This window comes from Pyxicephalus adspersus, chromosome 3 (assembly GCF_032062135.1).
Source record: "Pyxicephalus adspersus chromosome 3, UCB_Pads_2.0, whole genome shotgun sequence".
In the NCBI taxonomy this organism is placed as follows: Eukaryota; Metazoa; Chordata; class Amphibia; order Anura; family Pyxicephalidae; genus Pyxicephalus; species Pyxicephalus adspersus.
In genome coordinates this window covers 62327208-62346297 of record NC_092860.1, presented here as the reverse complement: position 1 = coordinate 62346297, position 19090 = coordinate 62327208, and the positions used below count along the sequence as shown (strand labels likewise).

Sequence of the window (19090 nt, the reverse complement as noted above, 5' to 3'; positions counted from 1 at the left end):
CCTACTAATGACTTCCTCACTCATAACCTCATCATACGCACGGATACAAGACTTCTCTAGAGCTGCCCCAACTCTCTGGAATGGTCTTCCTCGTCATATTCGGCTTGCTCCTACTTTCTGCTCATTTAAAAGAGCACTCAAAACCCATTCTTTCAAACTTGCCTACCCATCTTCTTCTGTTATTTGAAACCATCACTACTTCCCACCACTACATATCTCCCATCCTATTGTGTGTTAAATTCCCCCACCTACTAGATTGTAAGCTGTTCGGGGCAGGGTCCTCTCCTCCTGTATCACTGTCTGTATTAGTCAGTCATTTGCAATCCCTATTTAATGTATAGCGCTGCGTAATATGTTGGCGCTATATAAATCCTGTTTATTATTATTAATATTAATAATAATAATAATAATAATAATAGTATATCCAATTTTTCTATTTTATGTATTTTGCCACAACTGTCCTATGCCGTGTATTGTGACCCAGCTTACTAGTGTTCTAAGTTTTAAGAGTGTAATCATTTGTAGTAGTGTAATAGTATAATGAATGTGGTGCAACAAGTTAGGCTTAGCTCATATTAGCAGCAAAAAACATTTACCCCTTCTGAGTGACTTCTGGCAACTGCTAGGCACCTAGGATTGGTAACAGGCCATAAGTGCTAGGCCCCTAGGATTGGTAACAGGCCATAAGTGCTGGGCCCCTAGGATTGGTAACAGGCCATAAGTGCTAGGCCCCTAGGATTGGTAACAGGCCGTAAGTGCTAGGCACCTAGGATTGGTAAGGACACGGTGGTAAGTTTTGGGCTTTTTCATAGCTAGAAGTTTTTTAAGCAGCAGTGGTTCCTGGCATGAGGAATGGACAAATGTAACCTTACTGCCGGTGTGAATTCAGTCTAACTTCAGATGTGCTCCTTTGTCTATATTTAGTTAAAGTGAACTTTTGTGAAAATATTTTTTTTTGAATTGATTCTTTTACAAAATTAGCCCAGCAGGTCCATGCTGGCTCAGCTTCCACCTTTTCCCTAATGCTCACTTGTACGTCCAATGCTGCCTTGCACTGTGCATGCATTAGATTGAACACTTTTTTTTACATTATAAGAAAGCCTCTGAAGGTGCATGCACACAAGGAGCAGTGCAGAGCCTCTTGGGATATGTGATACAAATATCCCAGGAGGCTGCGGATTTCTCCTTCGGTCTTTACCAAAATAAAAGTGAAGACTGAAGGGGAGAGGTCACACATTTTTCCATTACATAACAGAGAAAGTCACTCTTTATTATAATGTTAAAAATGTGGAGATGCTTTAATAGCATCATGCATGTGATATCAGATGGGGACAAGACAGACAGTGACCCCCTCTTATCACTGCCCATATTCTATATAAAAACACTGTCTGTGAAGTTTATCCGCAGTGTGTAATGATGTCATCGGCAGCGCAGTGTGATAGCAATGCGAGTGTAAAAGCTGCTTGTCATATTCTGCAGCCTAACAACTCGGTGTGTTCAAACCTTCATAACTCCTAAACCGTTGGTTGTAATAAGTTGAAATTTTTAAGGTACACATGGAAGCATAGGAAACAAACTGTAGGTGCAAGTGGGGGACACTTGTGGCTAAACCTTTTAAAAATGTAATTAGTATGGCATTATGAGAACATAAATCGCTACCTAGCAAAATGTGCTGCCTGCTCTGTTACACATTACTGTCTGCATATTACTTTAAACCCCAATTTCTCTACGAGGTGCACAGAAACAAAAATATAGGTGGAAGTGGGAGATACTTGTGGCTATCACATTTCATCACCATGGCATCTTTACAACATTAAAAAAAACTGTCTATCAAAATGCACTTCCATGTTACACATGACTGTAACCTTCCAGTACCTCAACCTCAATAAAATTTAGTGGGCAGAGTTCATTTTTTAATGATGCCATAGTGATGAAGTTTTAGGGGATGTTAGTCACAGATGTTCCCCACTTGTACCTAAATTTTTGGTTTCTTACACCTCCCCATTCCCCAATTGAAGTTCAGAATGTTAGTTAAGTGGACAGGAATGTGTAACAGGGCAGGGAAGCCCAATTTGATGGGCAGAGTGTTTATGTTCTAATGATGCTGTAGTAATGAGATTGTAAGGGGAGAATGTGCCCGAAACTTGCACCTATATTTTCAGTTGTGTACCCCCCACCTCAGAGAAATTGGTGTACAAAGAAGAGAAGCAGACAGTAGTTTCATAGGTATAGATTTGTGACAGGTAGGTATATATTTAGGGGCCCCACCCAATGCTCCTTGCTATGTTAGTGGCTCTGGGGTCCCCAATTTGCATTTTCAATTTAGGACTCCTAGTTTCAAAGTTCAATTTTCATAACTTTTTACATTTGTGATCCCCATATCTTGAAATTCTTTAATGCTGGGAGGCTGCAATTGTAGTAACTATTATCTATGAGGGTCCCCTGTACACCCTGAAAATTACAGGTCATTGTGACATACAGTTTAGGAGATATGGAGGTTTGTACACACAGAGCTGTGAGGATGCAGAATTGACACAGAGCACAGATGGCACAGAGCAGCCTCACTGAGATCTGTGCAGAGGATGGGAGCTGCTGGGCGGGGTATTCAAAGCAGCCGGGCGGAGCAACCGGCTAACACCCTTTGGGGAGAACTATGTATGAAGTCACCGACAAGGTCACAGATGGGCAGTGGAGTACGCTGCGGAGTTCGACTGCTGGGCTGTCAGTTCCCAATGTAATGATCCTGCGCTTAAGAGTCAATTTCATTGGAGGCTATCTGATGCCATCAAGGCACATTCTAGTTAACCACCCCATACCAGAGACTCTGGATGAAATGATTATGTTAGCCATTAAAACTGATCACAGACTTTGCCAAAGTCTAAATATTCCTTCCTCATCTGTAATTTTGGGACTACTATGGTTGCACAGATATAACCCTATACTTGACTGGGAATCTGGGCAAAATAATAAATGGGGTGATCAGTTTGTAGAAAAATGTTGTAATGGTAATGGTAAATTCACTACCTCTCTGTGTTGCTGGTACATCTAGAGAAGCTGCCCATTCCATATTCAGCTCTTTCTGATGTATTCTCTCCTCAGGTCGAAAAGATTTGCTCCCAGGTACAATGCCACACTGAGGGCACCTCTACAATTTCACAGGCCCTGAAAATTTGGCCATGAAAGTATATATAAGGGACAATTTGGAAAAAGGCTTTATCCACCTTTCTACATCTCCTTCTGGGGCTGGCTTCCTTTTTGTTGAGAAAAAAGATGAAACCCTGAGGCCATTTATAAACTTTAGAGGATTAAACAAAAATACTGTCTAGAACAGGTACCCTTTACCTCCTATCGATGACCTGTTTGGCCAGGTTGTAAATGCCCAAATTTTTACTAAACTAGACCTGAGGGGGGCTTACAACCTCATCAGAATAAGGCAGGGGAATGTGTGGAAGACTGCATTTAATACGAGGGGTGGGCATTATGAGTACCTGGTTATGCCATTTGGTTTATGCAATGCCCCAGCAGTCTTCCAGGACTTCATAATGACATTTTCTGTGACTTTCCTGGGAAGTTTGTGGTGGTTTATTTGGACGATATTCTGGTCTTTTCTCTTGGTCTCCTTTCGTGCAGAAATGTGCTCATGTTAAGGCGGTCCTCCAGTAAAGTAGGGAGAACCATTTGTATGCCAAACAAGAGGTCCAAGTCCAAACAAGAAGTCCAACAAGTCCCTCTTCTGGGTTACATTGTTTCCGATCAGGGTTTGACGGTGGACCCAGCCAAGGTCACTGCTGTCCCTGATTGGCCTCAGCCTATCAATTTGAAAGCCCTACAGACATTCCTAAGTTTTACCATTTTTTACAGGTTTATTAAGAATTATTCAGCCTTGTTCACTCCCCTTACTGGTCTGACCCAGAAAGGAGCAGATCCTTCCCAGTGGCCTGTTCAAGCTTGTGAAGCTTCTAAAAAATTGAAAGAGGCGGTACATGAATCCGAGCTTGAATTTTGTCTGAAGACTGTGAAAATCCTGAACATTTACACCCGTCTGTTCTTTTTCTGAAAATTCTCTCCAGCAGAATAAAATAATATTGGGAATCGAGAACTCTTGGCAATCAAGTTAGTCTTTGAGGAGTTAGAGAGATTGGTTGGAAGGGGTATCCAGTGACTATATTTACAGATCACAAAAATCTGTAACACATAGGCCAAGAGATTAAATTCCTGACAAGCACATTGGGCATTATTTTTCCCACGTTTTAATTTCACCATCACATACGGACCTGGGTCCAAAAATGTTAAAGCTTTAATCTTCAGCCCTTCAGCCACTGCCTGTCCCTGACAAACCCTGGTCTCATGTCGCTATAGATTTCATAGTGGATCTACTGGTGTCCAGAGGATGCACTGTAGTTTGAGTTGTGGGTATTAATACAAACATTCATTGGGAATATATTCTGTTAGCATGGTATCCCAGACAATGTAGTCCCTGATAGAGGTGTGCATTTTGTATCTCAATTCTGACGTTCATTCTGTGCATGTTTAGGCATTTTCCTTTCCTTCTCCTGAGGTTTCCATCTTGAAACAACAGGCCTTCGTTGGAAGATTGACTCCACCCACATGACCACAATCTGCTCTCAAGTCCAGCAGAATTTAAACCAGGCTTCTGGGCATCAGAAACGATTTGCTGCTCGACATCAATCCAAAGGACCAGAATTTGCTCCAGGGGGCATAGTTTGGCTTTCTACCCTGAACATTGCCCTTTGCTAGCCCTCTGCTAAGCTTTGCTGAAATTCATTGATCTATACCCTATTGCTGAAAACATAAATAGTGACTTTAGGGTAACTCGCTCTCCTCGCTCTGATAGGAGTGTAGAATCCTTCCATGTCTCATTTTTAAATTTAGGAGCTAATGCTGCACCTTGCTTGGAGCCTCCCCCCCGAGTGGATGTTGAAAATGAGCTTAAGTATGAGGTTGAGAAAATTTTGGACTCTCATTGGGTACAAAAATCTCTCCAGTATTTAATACTGGTCCAAAAGGGGAGGAGCTGGGTTCCATCCCAACAAATTCATGCAGAGGAGCTAGTTAGGACTTTTCACAGTGAAAATCCTGAAAAACCAAGGATGGTGGGCCTGGAGGCCCCTCTTCAGGAGGACAATGATGTTAGAAGATGCTCTTTGGGCCTACAATCCCACAGCAGGAGGGCGCGCTCGGCTTATTGCCTCCGGCGGCTGCGCTCGCAGTAGCACAGGTGTTTTAGGATTACTGATCTGCGGGTTGCAGAATCATTGTCTCCCTCCTAGATGTGTTTTCCTCTCAGCATCCCCTGCACTAAGGCTGCACAGCTGAGTGGAATTTGTAGCTGTGCTGCAGTTGATTAGCTTAGTGGTTCCTGTGTAACCCCATGCTGTCATTGGCTGCTGGGGCTTTATAGCCTCTCTGCTTCCAGTCTTCTGTGACTGATGTAGCGTTAGCTGGGCTTATCTGTACTGGAGAGATTACTCTGTGTTTTTCTGTTGCTGACCTTTGCTTGTTCCCTGACATTTCAGGGAACCAGTCTCCCAAGGCTGAGCAAGGGCTTGCTATAAGTGAAGACTGCGGCGTTAGATTGGGGGACTGGTGTCTGGTGAATACTGGTGCTGACGAGTGCCCCACAGTTAAATGCAGTTTTCCATTCACCCCTCCTTCGTCCAAATTAGATTACATGAATCTCGGAGGTAGCCAATACATGGCCGGAGAGTCCCATCTATTTTCTGGACAAAGAGGAAAACCCCGTGCAAGCAGGGGAAGAGGATACTGATAAAACTTGGAAGAATAGGTGCGCCCAAAGTCAGAACTGCCTGCATGTGCAGGAGTGTGGCAACTGTGCTGGGGAGGAGGTGAGTGTGACAATAAGCAGCACAACTAAAAGTGCAAAGTGAGCTACTGGGCACAATTTGGACACATGAGAATGATAAAAATGAATAGAGGTCTATTTTAAAATTATTCCCCTGTTAATTTGTATGAAATTCACTGACAGGTGTTGGTGGGTATCTCTCTACACTTCTGTTTTTTTTTTTTTAGTTCAATGTTTTTATTAAGGATACTTTAGTCATACAAACATATAAAATATACAAAACAGCAGTAACCATTTTTAAACAAAGAAAACAAGAAATATAAATAACCAAAGAATAGATGTAAGAAAATAGTAGAGAATTGAGAGATAACTAAAGAACAAAAAAGAGGGAGAAAGACAAAGAACATAGAGAACAATCTTTTGCCAGTTCCAAAATTAAAAAATAAATACAGAAAAAAAAACACAAAATGCAGACACTTTTACAGTTGACATGACTTGTACATTAATATTCCTACACCAACACAATCACAAATGGGTATCAATAACTAATTTAGAGTGGGCAAACCAAGCCTCCCAGGTCTTAAAAACACATTGTATCTCCTTTGTACAAGTTCAAATATCCTTTCAAATGAACATTGTACATTTATTTCGGAAATCAATTCAGTAAGCATTGGTACTTCTATACTTTTCCATTTTCGTACAATAGCCAACTTAGCACTTCACCCCCACCGGTCTGGCGTGCAATGGTACTTTGTCCATGTGTAAGTGTAGTATCGCCATACCTGAATTAGCCTGTATAGAGCATCCCGCCAATTCAGGGATCAGCACAAAAATCTGATTCCAGAATGATTAAACAGATTTACATTGCCACATAATATGTAGCAACATACCAGGATCCCTACACTCCCTCCAACAGACATTAGTGCCTGAAGTAGAGAAGTGTGCCATCCTTACTGGGGTCAGATACCAATGATTAAGAACCCTCTGAAACAATACCCAGTGATCTGCGCACCTAGAGTAATGATACGTAACCTTCAGGCAGTATAACCACTCGGAGTGCGAAACTTGTAATTTAAGATCATTTTCCCATTTATGCATTGGCTTGGTTTTTAAAAAAATCCAGATTGGAGCTATATAGTGAATAAAACTTAGTTATCCTCTTTTGCCACAGGTGAGAGTTAGTAAAATAGCCATAAATGAAGCTTTCCATAGGGAGTCTAGCATACTTATTAATTTGTGACAAACAGTGCTTAATTTGCAGATATGTGAAATATTCTTTAAATGGGAGATTGTAGATCTTTTGCAAAGATATAAATGAAATAACCTTCTGAAAGAAATATAAATCCTTAATTTTGGTGATATCCAGTTGGCTCCAAGAAGAGAGATTAAGATCTGAAATAAATATTTCCAAAATTCGTACATCTGGGGTCAGAGATACATTGTTGTGCATGGAAGGTGCGTAAAGTAAATAACGTTCCCAAATCTGAGATGTCACTTGGATAGACGGGTATGCGTTACTAGGGGCCCGGTGTCCCATTTTCATGGCAACTAACAGCCACTGGAGGTTAGGGCAATTAAGAAACTGAAGCTCCATCTCAACCCATATTTTAGTGATATCATGATTCCACCAATGCACCGCCTGTGCCACAACGGAGACAGCATGAAATTTAGTTAAAATCAGGCGATTACCGCACGGTAATGTCATCGGCAAATAGGCTAATCTTGTGTTCCCTCCCTGTGATACTTAAGCCGCGCACACCAGAGTCTATTCGCTCAGCAAGCGGTTCCACCAATAAAGTGAAAAAATTGGGGACAATGGGCATCCCTGTCGTGTCCCATTAGTTATATCAAAACAAGAAGAGAGGGCTCCCAAGGTAAACACCCTTGCACTGGGCACAGAATACAGAGATAGAATAGCTGATTTAATCCACCCAACAAAACCAAATTTGTGTAAAACAGCTGATAAGTATCCCCAATGTACTCTATCAAACGCTTTCTCTGTGTCTAAAGAAAACAACAAAAAAGGAAATTTGCGTAGTTCGGCATATCGTATAATAATAATTAGTCTACAAGTGCCATCAGGAGCTTGTCTCTTTTTAACAAAGCCCACCTGGTTCGGTTGAACTAGACATGGGAAAACTGAGGCTAGCCTAAGTGCTAAGGCCTTAGCATAGATGTTTATGTCTGAGTTTAGCAATGAGATAGGTCTTTACTGGGTGGTGAAAGTAGTATCTTTGCCCGCCTTAGGTAATGTGATAATCACAGCTTGAAGCATGTCTTTCGGAAAGCTCCCTAACACAGCTGCTTTATTAAAAGTTTGAGCTAAGTAAGGAGAGAGCTTGGTATTACATTTTTTATAATACTCATTGGGAAATCCATCACCCCCTGGGGATTTATGATTTGGTAGCATTTTGATGACAGTTTCTATTTCAGAGGCCAGAAAGGGCTGAGATAGAAATTGTAGCTGATCCACTGTAACTGTGGGTAGAGAAATAGCATTTAAGAAATTAGTAATAGAACTATAGTTTGGTTGATAGGTGCTGGTATCATTCCGTAAATTATATAAGCCTTTGTAGTAATCACAAAAGGCGTCCGCAATTGCCTGAGAACTAAACAAACTCTTTTTGCTAACAGGGTCAGTCACCGAAAAGATATGTGATTTGGTTCTACGGATCTTTATTTTCCTAGCCAAGAGTGCCCCTGGCTTATTCCCTAAAGAATAATGAGTAGCCTTCATTTTGTTAACATTTGATTCATATTTGTACAACAGCAATGACCAAAGTCGCAATCTGGCGATGCTTGGGGGGAGGGAGATCTCTTATTTACCACCTCCTGTTCCTCTATAAATTTCAGTAACTCATTAATCTGGCGTGTCCTGCTCTTCTTTTCATAGGCACAATATTTAATGAATATTCCCCTCATGTATGCCTTATGGGTGTTTCATAGACTAAATGGGTCAATGTCAGCTGTATCATTCACCGAAAAATATACCTCTAAGTCACGTGCCAAAGTCCCTTGGTACTTCCGGTGATCCATAACATAAGTATTTAGCCTCCACAGTCTATCTGGTCGCAATGGTTGTTTTCCCCATGTAACCGACACTGGTGCATGATGCGACCAAGTTATATTCCCAATAGCCGAAGAGCTGAAATGCTGAAGAGACCAAAAATCTGTAAAAAAAAAGTCAATACCTGAGTGGGAGAGATGAGTAGAAGAAAAATAAAAAAAATCCTTGCTGGCATCTCCACACATCATGGAGTTCGAACTCAGTTAAAAGATTGCGCAGGTCTCTATGCTTTCTCTTAAAGCAAAGTAAAGTTATTAGTAAAGTTATTAGTTTCAAGTATTGCAGATGTTCAAATCAAGTAAATATATATTTACTTAAAAGGAGAATTCAGTATCACAGTATTCCAAAATCGTACAAAAAATGCAAACATAAAAAGTAATTAATTTTATATCATATTTACATACCATTTACATATTACAATGTTCACATTTTCTACAGATGTATTCTGTGTCAGGTCCTTTTTTTTTTGACTTATAAGCTTATCTGAATTTGCAAAACAAATGTGTGTTCTCTAACAATAACAATTCAGGGCTCTATTTAAAAAACAGGGAATCTGACATTTCCTCAAACATTCCCTGGTGGGAATAAATAAATGCAATTGAAACACATAGACCTGAAGGATTCCCACCAGGGAATGTTTGAGTGAATGTATGACTCTCTAAATAGAGTCCTATGTGTTTAGGAATGGGGATTCAAAAACTTCAACATTTTTGCACATCCTTTTTTCTTATTCTAGTAGGAAAAATGTTCCTTCTTAAACATATGTGTCAGACCTAACGCTTCCTCGCTAAAGCTCTCTCTCTCAGGTGGCTCTCTCCTACGCATGCGGCCAGTTCTGACCCTGAGAGTTTTATCAGTTTTTCCCTCACTGAGGAAATAGCCTCTTAATCATCCCTGGCATTTTAGCTAGCTCAGACACAGCACTCAGCACTCGTGCAATGTGTCTCCACTAATGCCGAGCCCCCTAGCTCTGCTGGGCATCTCCTCTACACCTGCTGTTTCATTCAGTGCTTTCCCTTAGCCCCATATTGTCCAGTCTGGTGTTTCCCTGCCTGTTCCCTGGTGCTGTTACAGTGTTCCTCTGTGTCTGCCGTGATCCCTGTGTCTCCTTTGTCACCTGTGCCTCCTGTTGCTTGCCCACATGTCACCGGGGTGTTTATTTCCTGGATTTCTGGTTCTTAACCCCTCGCTTGTTCCTGACCTTTCTTGCTTGCTCTCTGCCTCCACCCCGGCCTTCCTTGACAATTATCCTGCCTAATGATTTGGTACCTGCCCACCCTGATGTGCTCAAGGACTGCAACCTTGCAGTAACAAGCAGCACAACATCCTTACCACTAGAGGCTCCAAAGAAGACCTGGTTACTGCTTAGATTCTGCAGCTTGGCTATTCTCAGGGCTCTCACCACTTCTGTGCAAGATGTACCCCCCCCCCTAGAGGCCCGTTACCCTAAGTGTCACAGTTTGCCCTAACCATGAATACACCCTCCCAAACCTCAGGGGATCCCAACCAAGTACTCACCCAGAAGCTTGACACCCAGGAAGCTATCCAAATCCAGTTGCTCCACCAGCTTCATTCACTCACTGCTTGCCTAGATCAGCTGCTGGTCTCCACCAATGCACCTGCCGAACCACCAGCCCAGGCTATCCCAGTGGCCTATATGCTTCACTTGCGCTTTACCTTCCACCCACACAGCGATTCTCTGGAAATCCCAAGACCTGCCACAGCTTCATCAACCAGTGCGTTATCCATTTTGAACTTTAGCCACAAAACTTCCCCACTGACCAGGCTAAAGTAGCATATTTAATTTCCCTGCTTTACAGAGAAGCCTTGGTGTGGGCCACTCTGCTCTGGGAAAGGAAGGTACTGGTTACTGGTAATATTGAAACTTTCCTGAACCTCTTTAGGATGGTTTTTTATGAACCAGCATGTGCCTCCTTGGCAGCTGCTTGCCCTTGAGGCCTTCATCAACTCTGGAGCAGCTGGAAATTTCATCTCAGCTACCCTGAGATGGAATGTGCTTGGCCTATTTCATATCAGCTACCCTGAGATGGAATGTGCTTGGCCTATGGAGCTATTATCTAAACCTCTGCATATCCCTGCAGTGGATGGTACCCTTCTGTCACGCTGATTATCCGCTTTCAGACCAGACCCATAGAAATGTCTGTTGGTGTGCTTAATCACGCAACCATACCTTTTCGTGTGCTTCCTCAGGTCACCTCTGCGGTCATTCTGGGCCTCTCATGGATTCAACAGCACTCTCAGTGCTAGACTGGTCCATTCCAGAGGTATAGGCTTGGGGCCCCTTGTTTCACTCTAAATGCCTTACCAAGCTCACACCTCTCAGGCCTCTTGGTTTTCAAGGATGTCTTTTCCAAGCGCAAGGCTGAGAAGCTTCCTCCCCACTGGTCCTATGAGTGTGTGATAGACCTCATTCCGAACTCCACACCTCCCAGAGACCAAGGCTATGAGCGAATATATTAAGTAAGATCTAAAGAGGGGATTTATACATAAGTCCTCTTTCCCTGCTGGCGCATGGTTTTTCTTTGTCCAGATGGGACTCTCCAGCCAAGTATTGACTACCGCGGTATGAATGCCATCACCATAAAGAGCCGCTACCAACTGCCACCCATTCCTGAGCTCTTTGACCATCTCCATAATGCACAGATCTTTACCAAACTGGACTTCCGTGGTGCCTATAATCTGATTCGGACCAAGGAGGGGGATGAATAGAAAACAGCATTTAAAACCAGGGATGGGCATTATGAGTATCTTGTGATGCCTTTCAGTCTCTGTAATGCCTCGACTGTTTTCCAACACTTTTTGAATGAGGTGTTTTGTGATCTTTTATATATGTGTTGTCATTTATTTGGATGACATCCTGATTTTTTCCCAACTTGCCTACTCACAGACAGTATGTCCGTTTAGTCCTACAATGGCTCTCAGACAATCGACTCTATGCAAAGGCAGTAAAGTGCTTGTTTGAACTCCCTCAGGTGCCCTTTCTGGGCTACATTGTTTCTAAAGAGGGCCTCTCCATGGATCCTGAAAAGGTTGCAGCTATATCTAACTGGCCACTACCCTGCGGCATCAAGGCTACTCTGCATATCCTGATATTTACCAAATATTAACAGCACTTTATTATAAATTACTCCACGCTGGTTGCTCCCATTACTGCTCTGGCCCGGAAGGATGCTGATGCTAAGAACTGGCCCTCTGAGGCTATTGAGGCTTTTCATACAGTATAACAAGCCTTTCTTTCTGACCCAGTTCTGGTTTAGCCAGATGTCAGCAAGCCCTTCTCCATAGAGGTTGACACCTTCTCTGTTGCAGTAGGAGCTATTCTCCACCAGACCCCCACCAGAGCTTGACACCCATGTGTGTTCTTTTCAAGGAAATTATCCCCAGCAGAAAAGAATTACTTTATTGGACACAGGGACGTTCTAACCATCAAGCTTGCTCTGGAAGATGCTATCTTTTGGAGGGTTCCCCTAGCAAGGTCACTATTTTTACTGACCTCCAGTACCTACAGTCTCTGCTTGTCGCCTCAACTCCCAGCAGGCCCATTGGTTTTTTCCTTTTCTCAGTTTGATTTTGGGAATACCTTCAAACCTGGTTCCATTAACTCCCCAGTTGACGCTCTTTCTCGCTCCTTTAAACCACAGGATGCCAAAACTGCTGTTGAGCCAGAGTTTATTATCCCTCCAGCCCACATCCTAGCCTTGACCTTCATCTAGGAATACGCTATCCATTCTGGTAAAACCTTAGTGCCTCCCCAACTCTGTACCAAAATATTACGTTGGGCACACAACTCTAAACTTTCTGGTCATCTGAACGTACACAGAACCTTTACATTTCTCCCCGGATAGTACTGGTGGCCCAATCTTCATAAGGGTGTGACAGACTATGTCAAAGCCTGTGCTGTCTGTGCTCAAAGTCTGCTACCTGCATCCCAGCAGACCCACTTCTTTCACTACCTATTCCCACAAAACCTTCCTTGATGTCATCTATCTATAGATTTTATCACTGATCTTCCTCTTTCTGATGACTGTACTTTTTTTTTTTTTTTTTGTATTTGGGTAGTCGTGGATTGATTTTCTAAAACTGGCCCATTTCGTGCCTCTTTCTGTTTTACCATTGGCAGCAGCATTGGTGCCAATCTTTATTCTCGATTTTTTTGGCTTCACGGTATGCCCACTAATATCATGCCAGATCATGGGGTACAATTTACTTCCCATTTCTGGAAAAGCTTCTGCAAATCTCTGCAGAATTCTCTTCGGCCTATCACCCCAAAACCAACAGGCAGTCCGAGAGAGTCAATCAGTCCTTGGAGCAATATCTTTGAGCTCAGTTATCTGCCCATCGTGATAAATGGGTGGCTCTGCTACTATGGGCAGAGTTTGCCCACAATATTCTTATCTGCACCAGCACCAAGGAGTCTCTGTCCTTCATCGTACACAGCAAACACCTTCTGTCTCCTTTACCCTGCTCTGCCGAAGTACCTGCACTGCAGAGAGATGTTAACCATATTTGGGCTTCAAACTCAGAGCACTGAAAGCAGTTGACTTCTCGTTACAAGAAGTTTGCTGATCAGCATTGCTGTATGGTGCCTCTGTTCCAACCTGGTAATAAAGTTTGGCTCCCCACAAAAAATTTTCATTGCAAGGTGCCTTCTCTGAAGTGTGCTTCACTTTTCATTGGTCCTCATGTCATTTGTACCAAGGTTACCCAAGTTTGTTATAAATTACGACTTCCCCCACATCTCAAGCTACCCAATGCTTTCCATGTATTTCCATGCTTTCCCGAGGCATAAGCCATTGGTCTTCTGCTACTCCTGCACCAGATTCTTCTCAGGAGTATGAAGTCCATCAAATTTTGGATTCCAAAATTTCTCATAGGAAGCCTATGTACCTGATTGACTGGAAAGGTTTTGATACAGAGCAGAGATTGTGGGTTCCAGCTGAAGATGGTTCTGCTCTTTTTTGCTAAGAAGGTCTACCTTTCATTCTCTCCTGCGCATGCGGCTGATTTTGACCCTGGGAGCGCCTGCTCTTCCAAGTTTTATCAGTTTTGCCCATCCCACCTGCCAATGAGGAAATAGGCTCTTAATCATCCCTGGGTATTTAGCTAGCTCAGACACAGCACTCAGTGTTCATGCAACTTGTCTCCACTAGTGCCGAGTGCCCTAGCTCTGCTGAGAATTTCCTCTACACCTGCTGTTTAATTCAGTGCTTTCCTTGTCCAGCTCCTGTGTTGACTTCATATTGTCCAGTCTGGTGTTTCCTTACCTGTTCCCTTATGCTGTTTCAGTGTTCCTCTGTGTCTGCAGTGATCCCTGTATCTCCCGTGTCACCTGTGCCACCTGTCACATCCTGTGTTCCCCTGTGTCTGCGGTGGCCCCCATGTCACTGGGGGGCCTTTTTCCTGGATTTCTGGTTCTTAATCCCCGGCTTGTTCCTGACCTTTCTTGCTTGCTGCCTGCTGGTGTGCCTAAGGACCTCAACCTGGGAGTAACCAGCAATGCAACATCCTCACCTTTAGAGACTCTTAAGAAAACATGGTTACTGCTTAGATTTTACGCCTTGGCCCTTCTCAGGGCTCACACCACTTCTGTGTAAGCAGTAGCACCCCCTAGATGCGTGTCTCCCAAGCGTGACAATATGTGACAATGTTATGTTAAAATAAATCTTTTCTGAATCCCTGTTGAGGTAATCTAACCTGTGATTGAGTTTAGCTACCACAATAACAATATCAGCCAGATTTTAAGTTTCTGTGTAGCAATGAGCTTTAGATATTTTTTTTAATCCTGTTTGTTTTTTTCCTTTGCACATGGGTACTTAGTTAACATTCTGTCCCCCTGTTAAATAAGCTGATGTAAGTTCATGTACTTTGCAAAGTCAACAAATTCTGCACCTTTTGTAAGCTAAACCTGCAGCGTGTTGGCATTTACCCAATAAAATAGACATTAAGATAATTTTCTGTGCATACCTTTGTTTATAAATGCTGTATTTTACCATTGTAGTAATTATTATAAATAAATATACATTTTTTAGGTAATTAGCAGGAAATTCAAATAAATACCTTTACACTTAAAGAGGCTGAATATGATCAATGTACTTTTTTTCTGTTTTCAGCAATCTGATGACTATTTTAACCCTAACTGCTCATTCTGGAGTTACTCAAAAACAAATTTTTCGGGTCACTGGTCAACACAAGGCTGTAGACTTATGACAACAAACAGAACACATACTAAGTGCTCATGTAATCACCTAACCAACTTTGCTGTCCTCATGGCTCATGTTGCAGTTAAGGTAAGTTCACGTAAAATCAGTTTTTCACATCTAATACAACTTCATTATTAGGTCAAAATATGTCTGTAACATAAACTGCTGCATAATATTATCACAGCCATAATTTATAACATAAATTTAGGTTGGTGACATAATGGTTAGTGATTGACTTTGCAGCACTGGGATCCTAGGTAATGTAGGTTCTTCTGAGGGTTCTAATATTTTCCCACACTCTAAAAATATTGGCTAACTATGCCATACATACAATTGGCCTTTATGTGTAAATATGCAAGACTGAAACATATATATTAACAGTATTAGTATACTTGAACAAGCAAATATTAGGTATTCAAACAGTGGTTTCAGATAAATATTTTATACTTAAAAGAACAACACATAAAAATGACATGGTATATTCATAATCTCATAATTTGAATGAAAATGCTATGTGGGGAAAAAATAAGTACATCACTTTAAATCCATGAAATTAGGGCTTTATGGATTTAGGGATTTATTAACATGAAATTAGGCATTTCCTCAAACACTCCCTCATGTGAATCTTCCAGATCCATGTGTTTCAATTGCAGTAATTGATTCCCACCAAGGAATATTAGGAAAGTAAGATTCGCTATTTTTTTTAATAGAGCCCTTAGATTTAGGTGCTCCAGATTATTTGGATTGGATTTAGGCATTTATTAACACGAAATTAGGCATTTCCTCAAACACTCCCTCATGTGAATCTTCCAGATCCATGTGTTTCAATTGCAGTAATTGATTCCCACCTAAGAATATTAAGAAATTAAGATTCCCTATTTTTTTTTTAATAGAGCCCTTAGACTTAGGTGCTCCAGATTAGGTGGCAAAAAAGAACTTGCTTAGGAAGTATGCTGGTGGAAATTGTCTTTTTTTACCTTATATATCAAGAGCTCCATAAGCTCTTCATAAAGACGTTTGTGCATGCGCTTAAGTCTTGCAAGATGTTTCAAAATATCATACATTTTTTTTTTATAACTAAAGTGAAGAAAATAATCACTCTAAGGAAAATAATTTACATGTGGTATATAGTTCAAATGACTGCTAATTTATCCACGACTTGTAGGCCCAGCAAATTTAGCTCAAGAGCTGACTGTTTAATGTTAAATAGAATCTCCAAGATCCCTTATAATTACACTGTGAGACTATCAGGTAAGTCTTGCAACAGTTGAAGCAATGTGGCATGTGAATTAAATGTTCTGACCTCCGTTTTTTCAGGCTGTTGTAAGCATTTTTACAGCCTGCAAATGCTTAAAAAAGTCTTGTAAAAAATAGTTTAAATGAAAGTGAGCAGAAGCTGGAGTTGCAGAAGCTAAGGTAGGGGACTGGTTAATGGCCTACTGGAGTGAGTTAAGGTGTTCTTCATACCTGTGAATAAAATCCATATGCTTTATTTGCAACGACTCCTGGTGCTGTATCTGTTGCAGCAAATCTTGCATGGAGACAGGAAGCTGATTGTCAGCTGGGTCCATGGCCTGAACAAACTGTCACGTTACTGCCAGGCAGGACGGTAGACCTTCTGTGTCACTAGCTCAGTTGCCACAGATGTGCACAGGGTGTAGAGTCTAAGCAGCTGCCTGGTCTTCACCAGAGCCTATAGAGGTGAGGATGTTGCGCTGCCAGCAACTGCCAGGTTGCAGCCCCCATGCGCGCTGAGGCAGGTGACTGCTGACAGACAGAAACAAGACGTAGTGCCAAAGGGAAATCCAAAAGAGTAGTCAGACGAGCCAAAAGGTCAGGGCAGGCAGCGAACAAGGTTGGTCAGGAAACAGGCAAAAGGTCAGGGCAGGCAGCGAACAAGAGTAGTCAGGAAACAAGTTGGGGTCAGTACACGAAGAATCTGGAACAGGAGAAACAAACAACAGGAACCTAGAAGCAGATCCAAAGGGAATCCTTGTTTAGGCAACTTCCTGTTGCCAGGTCACTTCCTTAAGAAGGGAATGTCAGGTGATGGGCGTGGATCAAGGGAGCCACAGACATCAATCCCAACAGCAGAGGAAGTGCTGTTGCCTTGTTGTTTCAAGGCTTTAGGCCTTTACAAGCATTTGTTCAGAAGCTCCATGAAGCTGTCAGGGACGTTTGGGTGTCTAAACACTTGTAATTGCTTTTGCAAAGGAAAGCTTTTTTTGCCTGAAAACATATCTGGAAGCCTAGCTGTGCAGAGTAGGCCTCCAGGAGCATTTAACAGCCATGTTTTTCAGAAGCAGGTCTGAATATACCCCAAATTTTGAGTGAGAGCTGAAATAGGGTTGGAGTAATGCAAAATGCATAAAACTAATTTCACCTAAAGGAGTTATTAACAGCCTATAGGGCCTAGGGTGTACTTAGTTCACTGTTTAACTTAGTTAACTATACTTAGGCAACTGTTTATCAATTAACGTTTTTGGTAAGTTACTGAAAAAGCTATTTTCCTTGTCTTTCTGTTTAAATATATCACCTTTTATCTGTAAATACCAGCAAATGCTCTTGACACACTGGGCCTGATTTAATAAAACCCTCCAAGGTTGGAGAGGATACACAAAGTAATTTGCTGTTTGCTAGCAAATGTTTTGAATCTTGGACCAGATCTATTCCAGGTTGATAGATTTTAGGTTGATTTTTTAAAATCATGACCTTCCAAAATTCTAAATATGGATAACAGAAAATGTATTATACTAATATCTCTGGTCTTCCACCTCTGCTCAGTACCACTCTGCAGCTTCCATTCTTTGCTGCAGTGCCATCATTTAATCAGAATGTCACTGGTATGTCCTGAAGTTACATGGTTAAAGCATGGAAACACTGTGTACAACTGTTTACACAAGAATACAACACTCCCGAAATTATCAAGAGCTTAGAACACTGATATAGTGTATCAGTTACTGCAGAACTGGAACAGAGTAATAGTATGAAACATGGGTCACTATAAAATTTGTAATTCCGCTCTTTTTATTGCAGATTACCTTTATCCAGCATTTTCTAGGCAATAAGGTTTAATAGGTGGTTGGCAACTATGGTACCCCTGCTTTTGAGATTCATAAACACATTGCAATCAGGCCCGGATTTATACTTTTGCTCCCTTAGGTCAGCTAGCTTTTGCTGTTGAAACGCACAAAACACACCATGAAAGCAAAGATGGAATAGAGGCAAAAGTGAGGGAGAGGGGACAGGGAGAGGGAAAATAGTAGGAGAAGGGAGGGAGTAAGGGTAGAAGAGAGAAAAAAGGGAAGAAGAGAATTAGGGGGAAGAGTGAGAGGGATGAAGAAATAGGGGGGAAGGAGAGAAAGAGAGAAGGAATGAGAGAGAGAGAGAGAGAGAGAGAAAGAGAAAGAGAGAAAGGGGGGGAGAAAGAAAGAAAATAGTGGGGGGTAGAAGAGAGGGGAGAGGTGGAGCATAATAAAATCCTTTGAACACTATTGCATTACATAAAAATAAATCTTTGTTTTTTAAATGTCCTAATGTATTGATTTATATATTTTTTTTTAACTTTCTAGCAATATGATGTTGTCCATGACCTACTTTTGGATGTTATTACCTGGGTCGGAATTCTTCTTTCCCTTGTTTGTTTGCTGATGTGTATTTTTACATTTTGCTTTTTTCGGGGCCTGCAAAGTGACCGTAACACAATTCATAAAAATCTTTGCATAAGTTTATTTGTGGCTGAATTACTTTTTCTTATTGGGATTAACAGAACTGACCAGCCGGTAAGTTTTTCAATTTATTACATGCATACTAAATTTCCAGTAGGGTATATATACTGGTATATAGGGTATATAGGGTCTATACACTGTCAATTTTGTGGAGATTCAGTTTGATCTTATGCTTTTAACAGCAATGTGAGGCAACCCCATTTTATTGTTCTGGTGACTGTTCAGAGATCCTAAATGAACACCCTGGCAG

The 19090-nt window shown here is 41.7% G+C and overlaps 1 protein-coding gene across 10 annotated transcripts in view; it reads left to right on the top strand.

The window, feature by feature from the left end:
* ADGRL3 (adhesion G protein-coupled receptor L3) overlaps nucleotides 1-19090 on the top strand; it is an 857880-nt gene that overhangs the window by 546786 nt on the left and 292004 nt on the right. For all 10 annotated transcript variants that reach the window (XM_072404919.1, XM_072404923.1, XM_072404922.1 and 7 more), the window contains 2 exons: nucleotides 15023-15199; nucleotides 18685-18894. In XM_072404919.1, coding sequence (XP_072261020.1) covers nucleotides 15023-15199; nucleotides 18685-18894 — 387 coding nt within the window. The remainder of the gene's footprint in view (nucleotides 1-15022; nucleotides 15200-18684; nucleotides 18895-19090) is intronic.